The following is an 18,193-nucleotide window of genomic DNA, read 5'->3' as shown; positions in this document are numbered from 1 at the left end:
TACTTTAGATAGATACTTGTCTGATTTTCTTACTTTTGACACACATAATTATATATAATGCACGCAGATGAACCGGCAATGCATTTATGGTGACAGACACACCTCCGAGTACATTAAGGGCGTGCATAATTTTCTCGAAGTGGCTGAGGCAAACAAGCATAATGGTTTTATGTGTTGTCCATGCCCTAAATTTGGGAATACGAAGTCTTACTCTGACCGGAAAATCCTTCACACCCACCTGCTTTACAAGGGTTTCATGCCACACTATAATGTTTGGACGAGGCACGGAGAAATAGGGGTTATGATGGAAGACGGCGAAGAAGAAGAGGACGATGACAACTATGTCCCCCCTAAATACCGTGATGCTGCAACGGGGGGAGCTGCTGAAGATCAAGAGGAACCAGACGATGTGCCCGATGATGCTGCAATGGGGGAAGCTACTGAAGATCAAGAGGAACTAGACGATGTACCCGATGATGATGATCTCCGCCGGGTCATTGTCAATGCAAAGACGCAATGCGAAAGTCGAAAGGAGAAGATGAAGTTTGATCGCATGTTAGACGATCACAAAAAAGGGTTATGCTCCAATTGCAAAGATGGCAACACTAAGCCGGGTACCGTACTAGAATTGCTACAGTGGAAGGCAGAGAATGCTGTTCCTGACAAAGGATTTGAGAAGCTACTGAAAACATTGAAGAAGAAGCTTCCAAAGGATAACGAATTGCCCGACAGTACGTACGCAACAAAGAAGGTCGTATGCCCTCTAGGATTGGAGGTGCTGAAGATACATGCATGCCCTAATGACTGCATCCTCTACCATGGTGCGTACAAGGATTTGAACGCATGCTCGGTATGCGGTGCATTGCGGTATAAGATCAGACGAGATGACCCTGATGATGTTGACGGCGATCCCCACAGGAAGAGGGTTCCTGCGAAGGTGATGTGGTATGCTTCTATAATACCACGGTTGAAACGACTGTTCGGAAACAAAGAGCATGCCAAGTTGATGCGATGGCACAGTGAGGACCGTAAGAAAGACGGGAAGTTGAGAGCACCCGCTGACGGGTCGCAGTGGAGAAAAATCGAGAGATAATACTGGGCTGAGTTCGCACGTGACCCAAGGAACGTATGGTTTGGTTTAAGCGCGGATGGCATTAATCCTTTCGGGGAGTAGAGCAGCAATCACAGCACCTGGCCCGTGACTCTATGTATGTATAACCTTCCTCCTTGGATGTGCATGAAGCGGAAGTTCATTATGATGCCAGTTCTCATCCAAGGCCCTAAGCAACCTGGCAACGACATTGATGTGTACCGAAGGCCATTAGTTGAAGAACTTTTACAGCTGTGGAATGGAAACGGTGTACATGTGTGGGATGAGCACAGACAGGAGGAATTTGACCTGCACGCGTTGCTGTTTGTAACCATCAACGATTGGCCCGCTCTCAGTAACCTTTCAGGACAGACAAATAAGGGATACCACGCATGCATGCACTGTTTAGCTGACACCGAAAGTATATACCTGGACAAACGCAGGAAGAATATGTACCTGGGCCATCGTCGATTTCTTCCTACCAACCATCAATGTCAGAAGAAAGGCAAGCATTTCAAAGGCGAGGCAGATCACCGGAAGACGCCCGCCATGTGTTACGGTGATCACGTACTTGCTATGGTCAATGATTTAAAAGTAATCTTCGGAAAGGGTCCGACCGGACTATCTGTTCCGAGTGACATTGCGGGACACGCACCCATGTGGAAGAATAAATATATATTTTGGGACCTACCCTACTGGAAAGACCTAGAGGTCTGCTCTTCGGTCGACGTGATGCACGTGACGAAGAACCTTTGCGTGAACCTGCTAGGCTTCTTGGGCGTGTATGGGAAGACAAAAGATACAACTGAGGCACGGAAGGACCTGCAACGTTTGCATGAAAAAGACGGCATGCCTCCAAAGGAGTATGAAGGTCCTGCCAGCTACGCTCTTACCAAAGAAGAGAAGGAAATCTTCTTTGAATGCCTGCTTAGTATGAAGGTCCTGACTGGCTTCTCGTAGAATATAAAGGGAATCATAAATATGGCAGAAAAAAAGTTCCAAAACCTAAAGTCTCATGACTGCCACGTGATTATGACGCAACTGCTTCTGGTTGCATTGAGGGGGCTTCTACCGGAAAACGTCCGATTAGCCATTGTGAAGCTATGTGCATTCCTCAATGCAATCTCTCAGAAGGTGATCGATCCAGAAATCATACCAAGGCTAAGGAGTGATGTGGTGCAATGTCTTGTCAGTTTCGAGCTAGTGTTCCCACCATCCTTCTTCAATATCATGACGCACGTCCTAGTTCATCTAGTTGACGATATTGTCATTCTGGGCCCCGTATTTCTACATAATATGTACCCCTTTGAGAGGTTCATGGGAGTCCTAAAGAAATATGTCCGTAACCGCGCTAAGCCAGAAGGAAGCATCTCCATGAGCCATCAAACAGAGGATGTCATTGGGTTTTGTGTTGACTTCATTCCTGGCCTTAAGAAGATAGGTCTTCCTGAATCGCGGTATGAGGGGAGACTGACTAGAAAAGGCACGCTTGGAGGGGACTCAATAATATGCAGGGATGGATATTCTTGGTCTCAAGCACAATACACAGTACTAATGAACTCTACCTTGGTGACCCCGTATGTCGATGAACACAAGAACAGTCTGCGCTCCAAACACTCGGAGCGGTGCGACTAATGGATTACAAGTGAACACATCAGGACTTTCAGCAGTTGGTTGGAAACACGTCTCAGAGATGAGAAGACTGTTTGTGCTGAGTTGAACTCGTTATCCAGGGGACCATCTTCAACTGTATTTAATTACAAAGGATACGAGATAAATGGGAATACATTTTACACGATCGACCAAGATCAAAAGAGCATCAACCAAAACAGCGGTGTCCGCTTTGATGTAGCAACCGAGAGGGGAATAGACACATATTATGGTTACATAGTGGACATATGGGAACTGGAATACAAACATGATTTTGAGGTCCCTTTGTTTAAGTGCAAATGGATCAATCTGTCAGGAGGCGGGGTATAGGTAGACCCACAGTATGGAATGACAACAGTGGATCTGAACAATCTTGGGTGCAGTGACGAACCGTTCGTCCTAGCCAATGATGTGGCACAGGTTATCTATGTGAAGGACATGTCTACCAAACCGAGAAAAAGAAAAGATAAGGGACTGAATACATCATACGATGAGCCATAGTGCCACATAGTTCTTTCAGGAAAAAGGGACATCTTGGGAGTGGAGGGCAAGACAGACATGTCCGAAGATTATGAAAAGTTTCATGAAATTCCTCCCTTCAAAGTCAAGGCTGACCCAAGCATCCTGATAAATGATGAAGATTATCCATGGTTACGACGCAATAAGGAAAGGACCCAAGCGAAGAAAAAGTGAAGACTTTCTCCACAACTATTACGATGATACCATGCCAACTTTCAACCTTTTCGTAGTTCATTTGAAATGCCTATTGTAACAGACAAGTTTCCGTATGAAATCCTGATACTTCGAAAGAGATTGTCCGTTTTGTACAGGAAGTGCATCCAGTTAGTGCCGTAACCCTTGCATATGCTATGTGGATGAAATGATGATACTATGCCAAATTCTAACCTTTTCAGAGTTCATTTAAAATGCTTTTCAATTTCAGGGTCTTACAGCTCAAAATAATCAGTAAATGCATGAAAAATAACATAAGAAGTCAGAAAGGGATGAAAATTAATGATGTAAGTAGAAACCAAATAAAATGAAATAAACTTTAATAAAACCAGAAGTCCGGACTAAAAGAATTATCATAAAAGAAAAGAAATAAGTAATTAGAATTTTGATTCAAACTTTAATAGCAAAAAGAATTATCATAAAAGAAAATTAATAAGTAATTAGAATTTTGTTACAAACTTTAATAGCAAAAAGAATTATCATAAAAGAAAAATAAATAAGTAATTAGAATTTTGTTACAAACTTTAATAGCAAAAATAATTATCATAAAAGCAAATAAATAAGTAATTAGAAACAAAAAAGAAAGCAAAAAAAACTAGAAAAAAAATTAAACATAGCACCGCACCAAGCGAGCACATGGCCTTTGGTCCCGGTTAGTGTCAAAAACAAAAAAATAGTTGTAAGTGAAACAAAACAAAAAAAAGCAAAAAACAAAACAAAAATAATGGATTTTTTTTTAAAAAATAGATGCGAATTTATAGAGAAAATTCAACCTAAATTCAAAGTACTAGTTAGTTTAACTCGCTAACTAGCACTTTGAATTTAGGTTGAATTTTGTCTTTAAATTCGAGCTCGATGTTGCAGCCGCGGCGGAGCTTATAAACAGGTTCGGGAGCCTTCGCTTGGTGAGGTGGGACTAAATATCCAACCGCACGGCGGCTGTGGCAGGCACATGCCTTTAGTCCCGGTTTGTGGCTCCAACCGGGACCAAAGGCCTCTGCTTCCCGCCCTCCGGGCTGCTGAAAAGAGACCTTTGGTCTCGGTTGGTGTCCCTTTATTCACGGTTGGTGCCACTAACCGGGACCAAAGGTCTCTGTTTCCCGCCCTTTGGGCTGCTGAAAAGAGGCCTTTGGTCCCGCTTGGTGGCACCAACCGGGACCAAAGGCCTTTGCTATATAAGCCAACACTTGAAATTTTTAGATTGGTACCGCCACCATTGCCCCACGCCCGACGATGACGCGAGCTCATCCACGGCGCCGCCAAGCTGCCCCCGTCGCCGTCGCCCGTCGCCCTCCGCCCCCCGAGCCCACGCCATCGCCCGTCGCCATCGCCCTCGGCCCCCCGTCGTCGTCGCCGTCGCCCTCCGCCGCCCTCGGGCCGTCGCTCGTCACCGTCGCCCTCGCCCTCCGCCCCCCGCCGACGTCGCCGTCGCCCTCGCCGCCCACGCCGTCGCCCCGGCCGCCCACAATGTGAGCCGCCGCCGCCACGGCTCTGTTTTTTTTATTTATAGTTTTTAATTCTTGATTTATAACACAACAATTTGTTGTTTATAATACAAAAATACAAATAAATATACATGTGGTGATTGTCCAAGGTTTTATCATAAAAGACTATGTCCATGTCTCAAAATCACGTATTTTAAAATGTGGTGATGTGGTAGTCCTACTACCATATGCCTATATAATATGCCTATCCCGCATAGAACTAGTTTATTTTTTAGTTCATTTTACGATGATATAATATGCCTATCCCGTATTTTAAAATGTGGTGATGTGGTGATGTGGTAGTTTGTTATTTATTTTTAGAAGCACGCTGATAGAAGAAGTAGTTTATTTTTAGCAAGAAAATTAATAGAACTAGTTTATTTTTTTAGTTCATTTTACGATGCCTATCCCGCATCCTCGTCGTCGACTCGGCGGAGGACACCTGCTTGATCAGAGGGGCAATGTCCGGCACTGGGCTCCGCCCGGCTGGTATTGGGAGGTGCTACCTTCCGAGGGGTGTAGGTTGGTCAGGAGCCAGCCCATTGTTGACCCGATCCTTGTTTGGTGGCGGTCGCGTGGGCCACTGACGGTGCCGAGGCTTCCGGACACCGTGGAGGTGGTACGTCACCGTGTCAGCGAGGAGGACGAGCACATCCGTCGCTACATGGTTGTGTTGGAGGGCAGGTTCGACAATACCTGGCAGGTTCTTCAGGGATCTCACTGGAGCTATCATCCTGTGATGGTTCCTTCTCTTTGGGTGTCCACCGCCCAAGAGATGATGTAGTTTTGCTTATAATTGAATGCATGCTAATTTGAATACTACTTTATTTTACGATTTGGTTTTGCTTATTGAATGCTCAAATTGGAAAAGTACTCCTACTTTGAATGCGAAAATTGGAGAGCACTATGCAGAAATCTAGGAGCCCCCTCCATCATCCACGCCGTCGTCCCCGTCACCGACCCCCCTCCGACCTCGAGTCAGGGTCTATATTGTTTTATGCTATTTTACCTTGAAGAGGGTATTATTAGGTCCTACCTAATACTGATGATCATGTTGCTGTAAATGGTGTATGACAATGTTGTAAATGGTAGTAATTGGTCTCTTCAGCTGCTTTTCAGAGATGGAGTTCTTCATGATTATACTTGAGAAATCCTCCAGCAGGCAGGTGCCGCCGTACAATTTTGTGAAGATGTTGGATGGCCATCGGCCACAGAACATGAAGCTGAGGCAGGCCGGCAACGGGCTTCGCAAGCTGTGGGACGTGGACGTGGTGTTCGACACCGATGGAAGCATGTACCTAGATCGTGGCTGGAAGCAGTTTGTCCGTGCCTACGACCTGCGGCACGGGTACTTCCTTGTATTCAGGTACGACGGCAACGCCACATTCGCCGTGAAGGTGTTCGACACGACTATGTGTCAGAGGCGCTACTAGGACGACGATGATGCCAGTATGCTCTGTCTCTTCTTCCTCTCCATTAGGCTATGTCTCACACCCATTTTTTTAAAAACTTTTTTGCATTTGGCAAGGCAATGGGAGCAGGAGCAGCGAGTACTGGCAATGTTGTAAAGGGTAGTAATTGGTCTCTTCTGCTGCTTTTCAGAGATAGAGTTCTTCACGATTATACTTGAGAAATCCTCCAGCAGGCACGTGTTGCCGGACAATTTTGTGAAAATGCTGGACGGCCATCATCCACAGAACATGAAGTTGAGGCAGGCCGGCAACGGGCTTCGCAAGTTGTGGGACGTGGAGATGGTGTTTGACACCGATGGAAGCATGTACCTAGATCGTGGCTGGAAGCAGTTCGTCCGTGCCTATGACCTGCGGCACGGGTACTTCCTTGTTTTCAGGTACGACGACAACGCCATGTTCGCGGTGAAGGTGTTCGACACGACTATGTGTCGGAGGCGCTACCAGGACGACGACGATGCCAGTACGCTCTGTCTCTTCTTCCTCTCCATTAGGCTATGTCTCACACCCATTTTTTTTAAAAAAAATTGCATTTGGCAAGGCAATGGGAGCAGGAGCAGCGAGTACTGCGGCAGGTGCTATGTCTACGGCAGCAGCGACTCTGGCTACATCAAAAGTAGCAGCGACTCTGGCTACAGCAAAAGTAGCAGCGACGATGGCCTCGCGATGGTGATCCCACAGCTGGGCGACACGGCCATGCCAATTGTGGTAGAGGGGTACATCCCACAGCCTGGCCTGTGGCTTCGCCGCTCTAAGCGCATCAGGATGATGAAGGAGAAGGTGAAGAAGCAGGAGTGAAGATCTTAAGAACCTGATGGAGCTTTAATCTTTATAGTGTAAACCTTTTAAGTACGATAGTGTTGAACTGCTACTGCACTCTTAAGTATGATGGTGGTGTGCCTGATGAAATTTTGTGCATGCTCATGGATGCTCATGGATGAAAGATAAAAAAAAATTATGCTTGCTCATGGATGCTCCTTGGTTGGTGTATATAACAACCTAAATTAACTTCTAAACCAGCCCCTTTAAAAAAAACCTCAGCTTCAGCCAGGTGCTGACGCGTGGATGTCTTCTGGTTTCGGTTGGTGTCACCAACCGGGACTAAAGGCCCCCCTACCTGGCCTGACTGCAGCGGTCACGTGGAGGCCCATTTGTCCCGGTTGATGTAAGAACCGAGACTAAAGGCCGAGGGCATTAGTAACGACCTTTTAGTCTCGGTTCCAAAACCGGGACAGAAGGTCTTTACGAACCGGGACAAATGGCCTTTTTTCTACTAGTGTAATGCAGGGACTAGGCATTAAGAAATAGACAAAAACCCACTTGGACGGCACCATGTAGTGCAGTTTGGCTCTATCACAGTTTAGACGGCCTTCATGGAGAAAATTCTGAATTAGTGAAAACTGAAGAATAACGAAAATAAGCAGCAGGCAGTGTACTTGGTAGACACAGAGAGTTCCATCTTCAACTCCATTTATAGTTTCTGGTCCTCTCAACCTAATACCAAAGACTCGCACGGATGTATGCAGTGAAGTGGAGTATCCAGTAAATCTTCGACGAGCATTGCAGCTGCAGTTAACTTGGATTTGGTCACTGATATGTCATTGTTGGTGATGTATAATATGTTGGAATTGTATCAATTGTTTGTCGTTTCTGTATGGCATATTAATATTTCGAATAATCTTGGCAATGCAAGGACGGTCGATTCTTCTGCTCCAAACCTGTGTCATAGTTCCACTGTGTGCTATCGATTTGGCCTTGAACATGTATATTTCTGATGGAAAAGGACTTGTACAAAGTAGTCCATGGCATCTGTTATACTCCCTCTGTTGTTAAATATAAGATGTATTGGCAGTTTAAATTAAACTTCGAAAACGTCATATATTTAGGAACAGGGAGTCCATGGCATATGATATCAAGGCCTGAATAATAAGCACTCCTTCAAAGAAGAAAAAGGTCTGATGCTTTTATCCTGCCATGAGTCAGGAAGATGGAATACAAGGTTTGGAACATACATCTCATCTTTTTTTCCTTTCCTCTAGATGTATTTCTTTTGCTTTTGCTTTTGCTTTGAGCAAAATCTGTATTCCTTCCTTGTTATAGTAATCCTGGCATCTTTGCCCCTATAAGACACTGTCGTGTAGCGAACTCTTGTTGCGCTGTTGCTACAGATATGCTACATCCCATTGTTTACACAAAATAGGATTCCATGGTAATTAAGTAGTACTAGCTACGTCCGCGCATCTCTTTATTTCTAGTTTCAATACCATTATAATGTTTGATTATTATCTGAGTGAATTTTATTCTTGTACAGTTTTGCATGCGACAACAACAGGAAAATAATCTATGTGCATACTTTATTTGCGAGAACATTCGCTCCTTTACGACCGAACAACCCACTAAAGCAGGAACTCTTGCGGTACGTAAACAGTATTCATAATTTTTGTATTCATGGTCTAATATATATATATATATATATAGGCATATATATAATGTTTATATTGGTCTCCTTCTTTAAAAGATGACGGAGAAGTGGGAGTAACTCCTCCGAACGAAATGCATACAAGCACTTCAAGAGGAATTTACCGGATTTTTGCTGGATCAGGTCATAGATCCCAAGGGAAAATACCACTTCACCGGTTAATGCCTGCATGTAATTGATCCGCAAGTTATAAGAGAAATTATATATACCAAATTGTATGTATATATATTCATGTGTGTATGCATACACACACACAAATATATATATATATATATATATATATATATATATATATATATATATATAGAAACTCTATTCACCATCCAGGGTGTAGAATAGTTTATTCTTCACCTGAGATAATTTTACGATCAATTTATAAAATAATTACTTTTGAAATACAAATAGTTACATTTATATTGATGCACAACGTAAAATTTGACAAAAGAAAAACAAAAACATAGGTCACAAGACCAGAAAAAATTGAATTTGTTGTATTTTTTGCACTATTTGTGTATCTTCGTACTTTTACGTTGATTATATTTTTTACGGTCTCTTTTTACATGTAAAATAAGACAAAATTTACGAAACATAAAACCACGGTGCATTGATATTAAAAATAGAGGGGGGTGAAGAATAACTATTCCTTATCCAGGGTGACGAATAGCGCGACCCTATATACATATATATGAGACTGCTGAACACAAAGAATTAGAACTTCTAGTATTTGCGGCTTCAAACCATGTATGATAAAAAACCGGGGTGCAGACGTTAATGCTATACCATTATCGTTGGCTATATTGGACTTCTGCCCCGCCATCTCCAATCCCACCACTCCTCCCGCCGCCGCCAACTGGCCATCTTCTTCCTCGCCCGCTCCGGTTGCAGCGCCGGCTCCGGTGTCCTCCCCGGCGCCCCCGTTCTGGCGCCGCCGTCCCCTTCGTGCTCGTCAGGTGCTCGAAGAAATGTCCGAAAGGTATTGTGAATGGGGGTCATCCTTGCTTCTCCTTCTCCTTGAATTGATCCTCTACACCCAGCAGCGTATTTTGTATTTTGTTGATCCACTAGGAATTACATATTTCTCTTTTGTACCCTAATGTGGAATTGCCTACCAAAAAGGATTAATCACAGAGCGATTCTTTTAATAATTTGGGGAGACCACCCGTTGCGTACTGCAAGTTAGTTTAGACTGAGAATGAATTGATGCAAAAATCTCACCATTGATGAGAAAAACGACTTCTTAAACTAACGAAATGTAGCTCTTTAAAAATTCAAAGAATTTGTCACTATTTAGACTGATATTATATTTGGGACTTACTTATACTTTGTTACTTGGACAAATTCTTCTGTTCTGTTGATCTGTTGTAGTTGCTTACTACATTCATAGCAATACCTTTCATGTAGACTGTGTATTCTGAACTGCTGATTGACCATTATTGAGCAATTGCAGCTCAAAAACCATGGACGCACTACCAACGCGATGCCAGCCTGGCTTGGCGCCAGAGTTGCGTGACTTGTTTCCACAAGAGGTGGTTCAAGTGCTTGACACTGCTGGTTTGAATAAGCTGATGAATTTCAAGCTAGATGGCCTTGGTAGCAGGGTACTCTTGTTTGAATTAATGGATTGTGCTGTCGTTGATAGAATAAACAATACAATTGAATTTCGGATAAGGGAAGGAGATTCCCTGTGGGTCACCAAGGATATTTTGCAGCATGTCCTTGACCTGCCGACAGGCTGTACTAAGGAGTTACTAGCTCCAGAAGACACAGAGCCAGCAGATCAGGAGTACAATAACATGACTAAAGCCCTAAAGTACGTAATTGAAACGTACAAACCAAAAGAAAGGGAGGGAAAAAAAAACAGCACAGCGAAGAGTCTGCAAAAAAAGCGGCACATCTGCAAGAATTGTTCGGCGTCAAGAACATTGAGCTGTTATTTACACATTGTGAGAAAGCAGATGTCAAACCTTATGTTACCCCGGAGATGCTCGCGAGGCTGTACTTAGCCGTAATATATGAAAGATTTTTAGTGCCTGGAAACTCTGCCTATATCACCACTCCTACACTTCGAAAGGTACACGACCTAAATAAGCTGGGGGATGTTGACTGGGCACATCTGGTACATGAGCAGTTGATGAATGGCTGCGAGAAGAAACCCAGCAAAAAGTACTTCCTGGGTTGTGTGGCTGTGCCTTTGGTAAGTACTAGGAGCTTTCCCAATGCTTTGGCAAGCGAGCCTTTGGTGTTGCTTTCCTATGCATTGTTGCCAGCAAAGTGACCTGTGTTGCTATCATATATACATGTTCCCAATTCCTCTTAAACTAATGCCCAATTCTTTCACTTGTTCTCAGATTGTCTTCGTGGACTGCTGCAAAGGGAATCAGTTAGACGCGGAAAAATCTGGTCGAATAAACTTATATGATGAGAAGATGCTCATTACTCTTGTCAGTCAACGTGTAAGAAAAGGAACCTGTAAGAAAGTATGCATTATATTATGATGCAATTTCAGAACAAACCTCCCAAGATTCATTAGAAGCAACAACTGAATAATACGACGTACATGAAGCTTGTCGCTATTTCAAGTGAGTTATCCACTGAAAACACATTTCTCCCTATTTCAACCAGAAAGCAACCTTTCGCATTTTGGAGATTTCCTTGTAGACGTTCCAGCGCCTGGACACTTTGACACCACATTTGTTGACTATCGCTCCACCGAGTTTGGCTTCAGGTTGTGGTCGACGCCAACTTGCAGACCAGATCGAACTGCACAGGCTTCTACTTCTTCCACATCTCATCAACAATTACTCAACCAACACAGCCGCATTGCTCGGTCGATGATCTCATAGTGCTAGCAATCAACCTCATGTTGCATCTCTCTCTGCATCGACTGTTGCTAGCAGAAGCTGACCCGGCCAATCTTTTCCCAGCGCCTCCCTCCCCTCCATCTCCTCCTCCCTGACGAAAAATCCCCTATTTTTTCTCTTCCAGCTAGCCTGCGGTACCAAATCGAGTGCTATCACTAAAGCTTGGCAGCCTCCTCTGTTGTTGGTGCTGCCGGGCTGGCCTAGTCGTTTATGCCACCCGCCATGGACAGGAGATCGAGGGGCCGCGAATAGAAGGAACGATTGGAAGCACAGGGATCGGCAGCCTTTTTTTTTTCCGGCGATTATAACTTGTCCTTTATGTGCATTATTATATTATATCTTTGTATTTCAGTGTTACTGGTCCATGAGTTTGACATTGTTTTTTTTCAGATATGTGCCCCTATAGTCGCTGATGGCCACATTTCGTTGGTCGTTGTTTCGCATACGGAGTCAAAGATATATTTCCTTGACTCCTACCCAGATGAGCATAAAGAGGTGGCAGATATTCTGGTAACCAATCTGCAGTCATGTTTGCAGAGGCACGACATTGACATATCTCTGTATGAGAAAGTCACTCCAGAAGTTAAAGCTCAGCAAAACAAGTAAGTGATGTTCACCTTTTTAGAGCTGATAGTATTCTTTTATACCTCATTATTTGGTGATCACTAAATAATTATTGCAACTATTGCAATTATTGCAGCTGTGATTGCGGATTCCACGTTCTTCTCTATGTCAGAGGATTCGACGAGAAGGACATATATAACATCGACAAGGAAAAGGTGAAGTTGCTACGAATGGAGCTTACTAAGTTCCTGCTGCATCATCCGGAGAACAGGAAAAATCCGAAACGCAGGCGCATATCTGTCCATGAAGATATACCTGATGAAGAAGAGGAATGCGAGCTTCTTGGAAAATCTGAGGAAGCCACGCTTAACTCAAACAGTTCAGGCAGTAGCCTGGGAGAATCTTTTGGCTTTGGAGCCTCAGAAGGGACAGGCCAGGAAGATTCACATGAAAACTCATCAGCAGAATCACTGCCTGGTCACAACTCTCCCAACGCTGTCAAGAATAAGGGTGTTCCCAAGGGAAAAAAAGGGACTGGCACGAGTAAGGCTGCTTCCAAAGATTCATCAGAAGGAAGTGCTGTCAAGGATAAGCCTGTTAAGCCTGTTACCAAGGGAAAAGGAAAGGCTTCCAAGAGGAAGGTTGCTTCAGAAGATTCAACAGGAAAGTCACCAGTTTTTTGTCAGGGCAAGAGGAGGCTTCCTTTTTCTGGTCCCATGGTTTCTTTTAAACCACACACTTCCTTGTCTGCTGCAAGTTGTTTAGACATCTACGATATCATCAAAGCGAAGACGTAAGTTTATGGATGATTACTGTTAGTTGAGATTTTTTTAATTTATGGCTGATATTTATATCATGTTTTTAATTGGTGTAGCGGCAATGATGCTCCCGTGTTTTCTGTGGGCCAAACTTCCATTAAGGCTGGTGAGCTGCTAAATTCTTGGAGGCAGATAACTATGACCTGAGAATCCTCAATGCATTCATCCATTGCCTGAAGTGTGACGATAAGGGTCAAGGCTACTTGGAACAAAGAATCATTATCCCCGCACAAGATCTGGTAAGCTTTCTGCAAAACACAAAGCTTTGGATGTCTTTTAAAATCTGATAGCAAAATATTTTGGAGTGCAGAATGACGATAAATTTGCGGACGTGATTAAAAAAGAGCTGCAGGAACTCAAGAATGGCGCATTTAGATTTGTAAGTGGTGCTCGATTCTAATGATAATACACTCGATGATATTACAGTCACTGATATGATATTTCTGCAGCTATTCTTTCCTACTGTTCACAATGAAGAATGCATTGTGTTTTTTGTTGATGTTAAAGTACAAGACCAGGTCACTATCATTCAATCCAGCAACTCAGAATTAACAGAACATACTGCTGATCCCATTGGTCTTGCATTCGCGAAGCATGTCAAGCAAGCCTTTGGGCCCAATTCGCCAATTTCCAAGCTAGACGACACACTAAGGGTGACACAAATTAGCTACCATGTCGAACGCAAATACAGTAACCTTGGATCTATCCTTGCCCTGGAGCACTACAGCGGAAAACATTGCCCCAGATTCCAGAATAATATTGAGGTAAACATTGCCTCAAAGCTGGCGCACCTTATTATCCACAACGAAAATAGTGCAGAGAAGTTTCCAGAGGTTACTGTGATAGTGGACAACGGTCAAGTGAACATCAGAAAACAAAAGCGCAAAGCCAAGAATAGGACAAAGAAGACAAATGCAAAGTGATGCTTGTTGGTTCTGCTGTATGTGAACTTGTTGGGTGAGCTCTCAGTGGATGTTCTGTATCTGGGACCTGATGCCCGCTGTGGGTGGTGTGGTGGTGCTGTTGTTTTGTGGCTAGAGGCCTGTTGAACTTGTGGTTTGTCGTTGCTGGTTGTAACTCGTGGTGCTGTTTTGTCAACTCTATGCATACATTTTTTATTTTCTTGAAATGTACATAATCAATTTGCACATTCTCTTTAGATTCTAGAAGGTAAGTGTCTCTCACACACACAGAACAAGCTTGGTTTTCTTATAAAGGGGATACATCCTGGTATAGGTTTTTAGTTGGTTACTGTTCACTAAATAATACGCCTGTTACAGTACCTCCAGCTTGTAACAGCTGGAAACAATTTCAAAACTGCTTCTTTACAGAGCAATTCAAAATTGACCTGAACACAAAGAATTAGAACTTTTACTTCTACTAGGACTTTTACATACTTTGATACTTCAAGACCAAGCTAGCTCCATCTAACAGCCAAATGGATTCTGTTAGATACACCACAACTATGGATATGTTTCAGTGTAAATCACACACATCAAAGTCAGAGGAAGCGAAACATACTTTAGGCCCACTTAATGTGGCATCTGATAAAAGTTTGATTTTGTCCATGGAAGAATTTTCAAAACTATTCACATATTTAGTAATTTGGTCTGCTAAATTCCCACAAGAATGCTGGAGAAACTGATGGAGCTTGTGCTTTACTGCGACTTGTGCAAAGTTTTCATTGTTTCCTAATGCAGACCGTAAATCTGTCAATTCCCCCTCATCTGTGTATTTATGATTATTGAAAAGATGCCACGTTAGCAGAATATCCAAGACAACATCACCAAGGAACTCCAGACGCTGAAACAAATAATATTTAGTGTTTTTTGGTGGAGAAATTGCACAATAAAGATTAAAAGACACCAAGTATGACTAACAAGCTAAAGAAAGTTCTAGGATAACATCTACCAATACCTGGTAGGAGTATCTTTCTGCTGATTCCTGCTGTGATGAGTGGGTAAGAGCTTCTAGCAGAAAACCTTTCACCGAAAATACATAGCCTAGTTTTGCTTCAAGCATTTCAACATCAATTTTCGGAGGATAGGTCATCACAGGTGCACTCAAGATGGTCTGAATAATCAATTCTTCCTCAATTTCAGCATCAATACCCAGCCACTTGAAAACAGCCAGAGCTGCTCTTAAGCCACCTCCTACATAATATGCCCCAATTACGGCTTCAACACAATCAGCAATTGTTTTGGAACACATCCATCTGTGTCCCTTATCACAGGTCTGGCCAATTATATCAATAGGTTTGTCATCAACAACATGAATATCCCGAGTTACAACCTCAGAATCTACTGGGCAATTACAAGGAACATGGTGAATCGAGAGCTGTCCCGGTACAAGCCATCGACGAGGATCAAATGCAGCATCACGTATGTAACCCTATGAATCACATGGATGCCACCAGTTATGGGATTAGTCTGTGATAATGTTAAGATCAATTGAACAAATGCAACATTTGTATAGATTTCTCAAGATGAGATACAATTTTACCTGTATTGTGTGTCCAATTCCAAACCCATAAAGTGCAGCATTAGATATTATATCATCCCTACTGGATGATAACTGCCCCTCGTCCTTATCAGGAAATTTCAGGAAAAGGTGACGACTCACTGCATACTTCAGCACAGAATCTCCCAATAATTCTAGATGCTCCATGGAGAAGTTTTCAGAGCATCGAAGTGTTGTAATAGCTTCTAGAATCTAAAGAGAATGTGCAAATTGATTATGTCCATTTCAAGAAAATAACAAATGTATGCATAGAGTTGACAAAAAATACTAATGGTGATTTCTTACTAGAAAGCTTGATATATTTGAATCTTCATATGAAATTTCACTTCTTAGTTGACTGGCTAGCATTAACGTTTCTATACGATGCATCAAAGAGGGGACCAAGTAAAATGCTCTCAAAATGTCCTCAGGTAGATTAAGGAGAATCAGCAACTCTGGGGGCATGTGAACACAACTGTCCGTCTTATTTACAGGTGATGTGCCCACATTTATCTTAACATGGTTGCCTAGAAAAGCAACAAATAAACATGAATAATTGGAACATGATCCTAGAAAAATCAACAAACATGGAGAACAAAGGATAGGCTGTCTAAATGAGCTTATTTTCAATCATGCTTGGCATATGATAAATTTAAGATACTTTATGTAACAATTCTTCAACAAACTACGAAGTGATTGAAACTGGAACTGACTACAGATGGAAAAACAAGTACCTTCATCTCTCAACTTTGAGGAGAGAAGGTTGTGAGGTCTATGACTGGGTTTCAGCGCTAGTAATGGCTGTAAAGGATGACGAAGAACTATGCCGTACCTGCACATGAAATACATTAATCGAAAATGGAGTTGAACATATCGATGCTTGAGAAAGAACATAATTGTACACATAGTAAACATACGTTTCTTCAAAGTATTTAACAAAGGTGTTGAACTTTCTTTCTTTCTTATCTGATACACCATCGAATGTGCTATTGGCAGATAAATCAGAAACATGAAGAGCAGTATATATCCTCCCTGTGTGAACTGCCAGCACTACCACATTTCTAAGGTCATGAGCCTTACATGACGTGTTAGCTAAATGAATTATATCTCTGTCGTTTTGGTTGAAATCAAGTCCTGGTATGTTCATTTTGTCTTCAGAATAGATCGTTCTCAAAAGTTTGACAGCTGTAACGGCTTCATCGATGATTCTCCAGTTAATGCAAGAAATGTCATGAGAGTCCGGAGTAGGATCAATAGGTAAAATCAGATACATATTTGCATTATTCCAGATCAATGCATCATTTTTATTGAGAATAAACTCCCTCGGAAAATTGGATGATTTTGATCGAGTGAACAACTTTCCGAACAAACCATTGAACATAAGTGCTTGAAATAGCTTTGCTTGCTCCATCTGACCAAAAAAAAAAACAGAAGAAATATTTCATGTTAAACAAAGCCAAAGAAGGAGAAACAAACATAGAAAGAAGAAAACACAAACTTGGACAGACCTGTTTAACATCCAACTCAAGAAGGCCGCAAGGAGAGGCTGAAGCTTTTACCATCTTGTCATGAAGATACAGATCATTATCCAAATTAGCAGCTTCATTTGATATATTTGTGCCAATTAACAGAACAAAGTCAGAGTATCTCTGACCAACTTGATCACAAAAAAAAAATCAACTTATAGCCTTGAAGCTTAACAACATTTTTCTCGAATGCCCAGGTACCAGACAAGGCACGTACTCCAGTTGTACCATGCAGCTCCTTTCGTTTGGTTGTACCTTCAAGAAGGTAGTAAATCTGCTATACCATCTGTTATATGTGTACGACAAAAAAATTGAAATGTGATCACCATACTTGTCTTTTGGAAGCTTGTTACAGTATTTGTTAATAACACCAATGCTAGAATCGGCAGTTACTTTTGTGCCTGTTGTGCCTACAAGGTATTCGTTTTTTTCTTCAATGGGGAAGAAACCAGGGAGGAGATCCTCAGAATATCTGTTCAAAGCAGTCTCATACATGGAGGTCTTGCTTCTTAGAATGGCTGACACCGACTTATTTTGTTCCGCATTTCCCCTGCAAAAAATATCAAAATTATGGCTTCTTGTTTTCTCTTTTTACCGTTCCTTTCCGCTACCATTTTATCACCACAAGCATACGAAGTTCAGAATGGATGACCAAGTGAAGAATTTACCGCTCAATCCGCACATCCACTCTCAGAATTTAAAAGCACATCGCTACCTGAAATGAGAATCCATCAAAGAGATGGTATATCATACTCAATATAGTTTTACAGTGCTACATTTGTTTAGATCCTCACGCTAACAGTTTTGCATTTCTTTAGCCCATAGATTATTTTTGTCGATTTGGACTCTTTTTTATGGGTAGGAATGTACCCATTTCTATTTATCCATTCTCATAGAAAGTGCCAAAAAAAATTGAATATATGGAGCAGGCGTTGGGCGGGCCCGATCTGGGCCACGATTTGGGCTGCGTCCGTCCGGCGCGCGTCGGACGGAGTTGGCGTCTAGACCCAAATTCCTAGGC

The 18,193-nt window shown here is 42.5% G+C and overlaps 1 protein-coding gene across 1 annotated transcript; it reads right to left on the bottom strand.

Moving 5' to 3' along the window:
- Window positions 1-14,405: 14,405 nt before the first annotated feature.
- LOC123442299 (endoribonuclease Dicer homolog 3a-like) lies at window positions 14,406-17,667 on the bottom strand. The gene is made up of 11 exons (XM_045118319.1): window positions 17,526-17,667; window positions 17,374-17,427; window positions 17,155-17,303; window positions 17,005-17,057; window positions 16,564-16,632; window positions 16,381-16,478; window positions 15,953-16,173; window positions 15,650-15,859; window positions 15,065-15,538; window positions 14,669-14,950; window positions 14,406-14,495 (listed from the first exon to the last, which is right to left on the bottom strand). The coding sequence occupies exons 1-11, from the start codon at window positions 17,665-17,667 to the stop codon at window positions 14,406-14,408; spliced, it is 1,842 nt and encodes a 613-aa protein (XP_044974254.1).
- Window positions 17,668-18,193: the final 526 nt, after the last annotated feature.

The sequence above is a fragment of the Hordeum vulgare genome, chromosome 3H, assembly GCF_904849725.1.
Source record: "Hordeum vulgare subsp. vulgare chromosome 3H, MorexV3_pseudomolecules_assembly, whole genome shotgun sequence".
Lineage (NCBI taxonomy): Eukaryota > Viridiplantae > Streptophyta > Magnoliopsida > Poales > Poaceae > Hordeum > Hordeum vulgare.
Note: the sequence above shows the minus strand (reverse complement) of the source record. Positions and strands in the feature narration are given on the sequence as shown.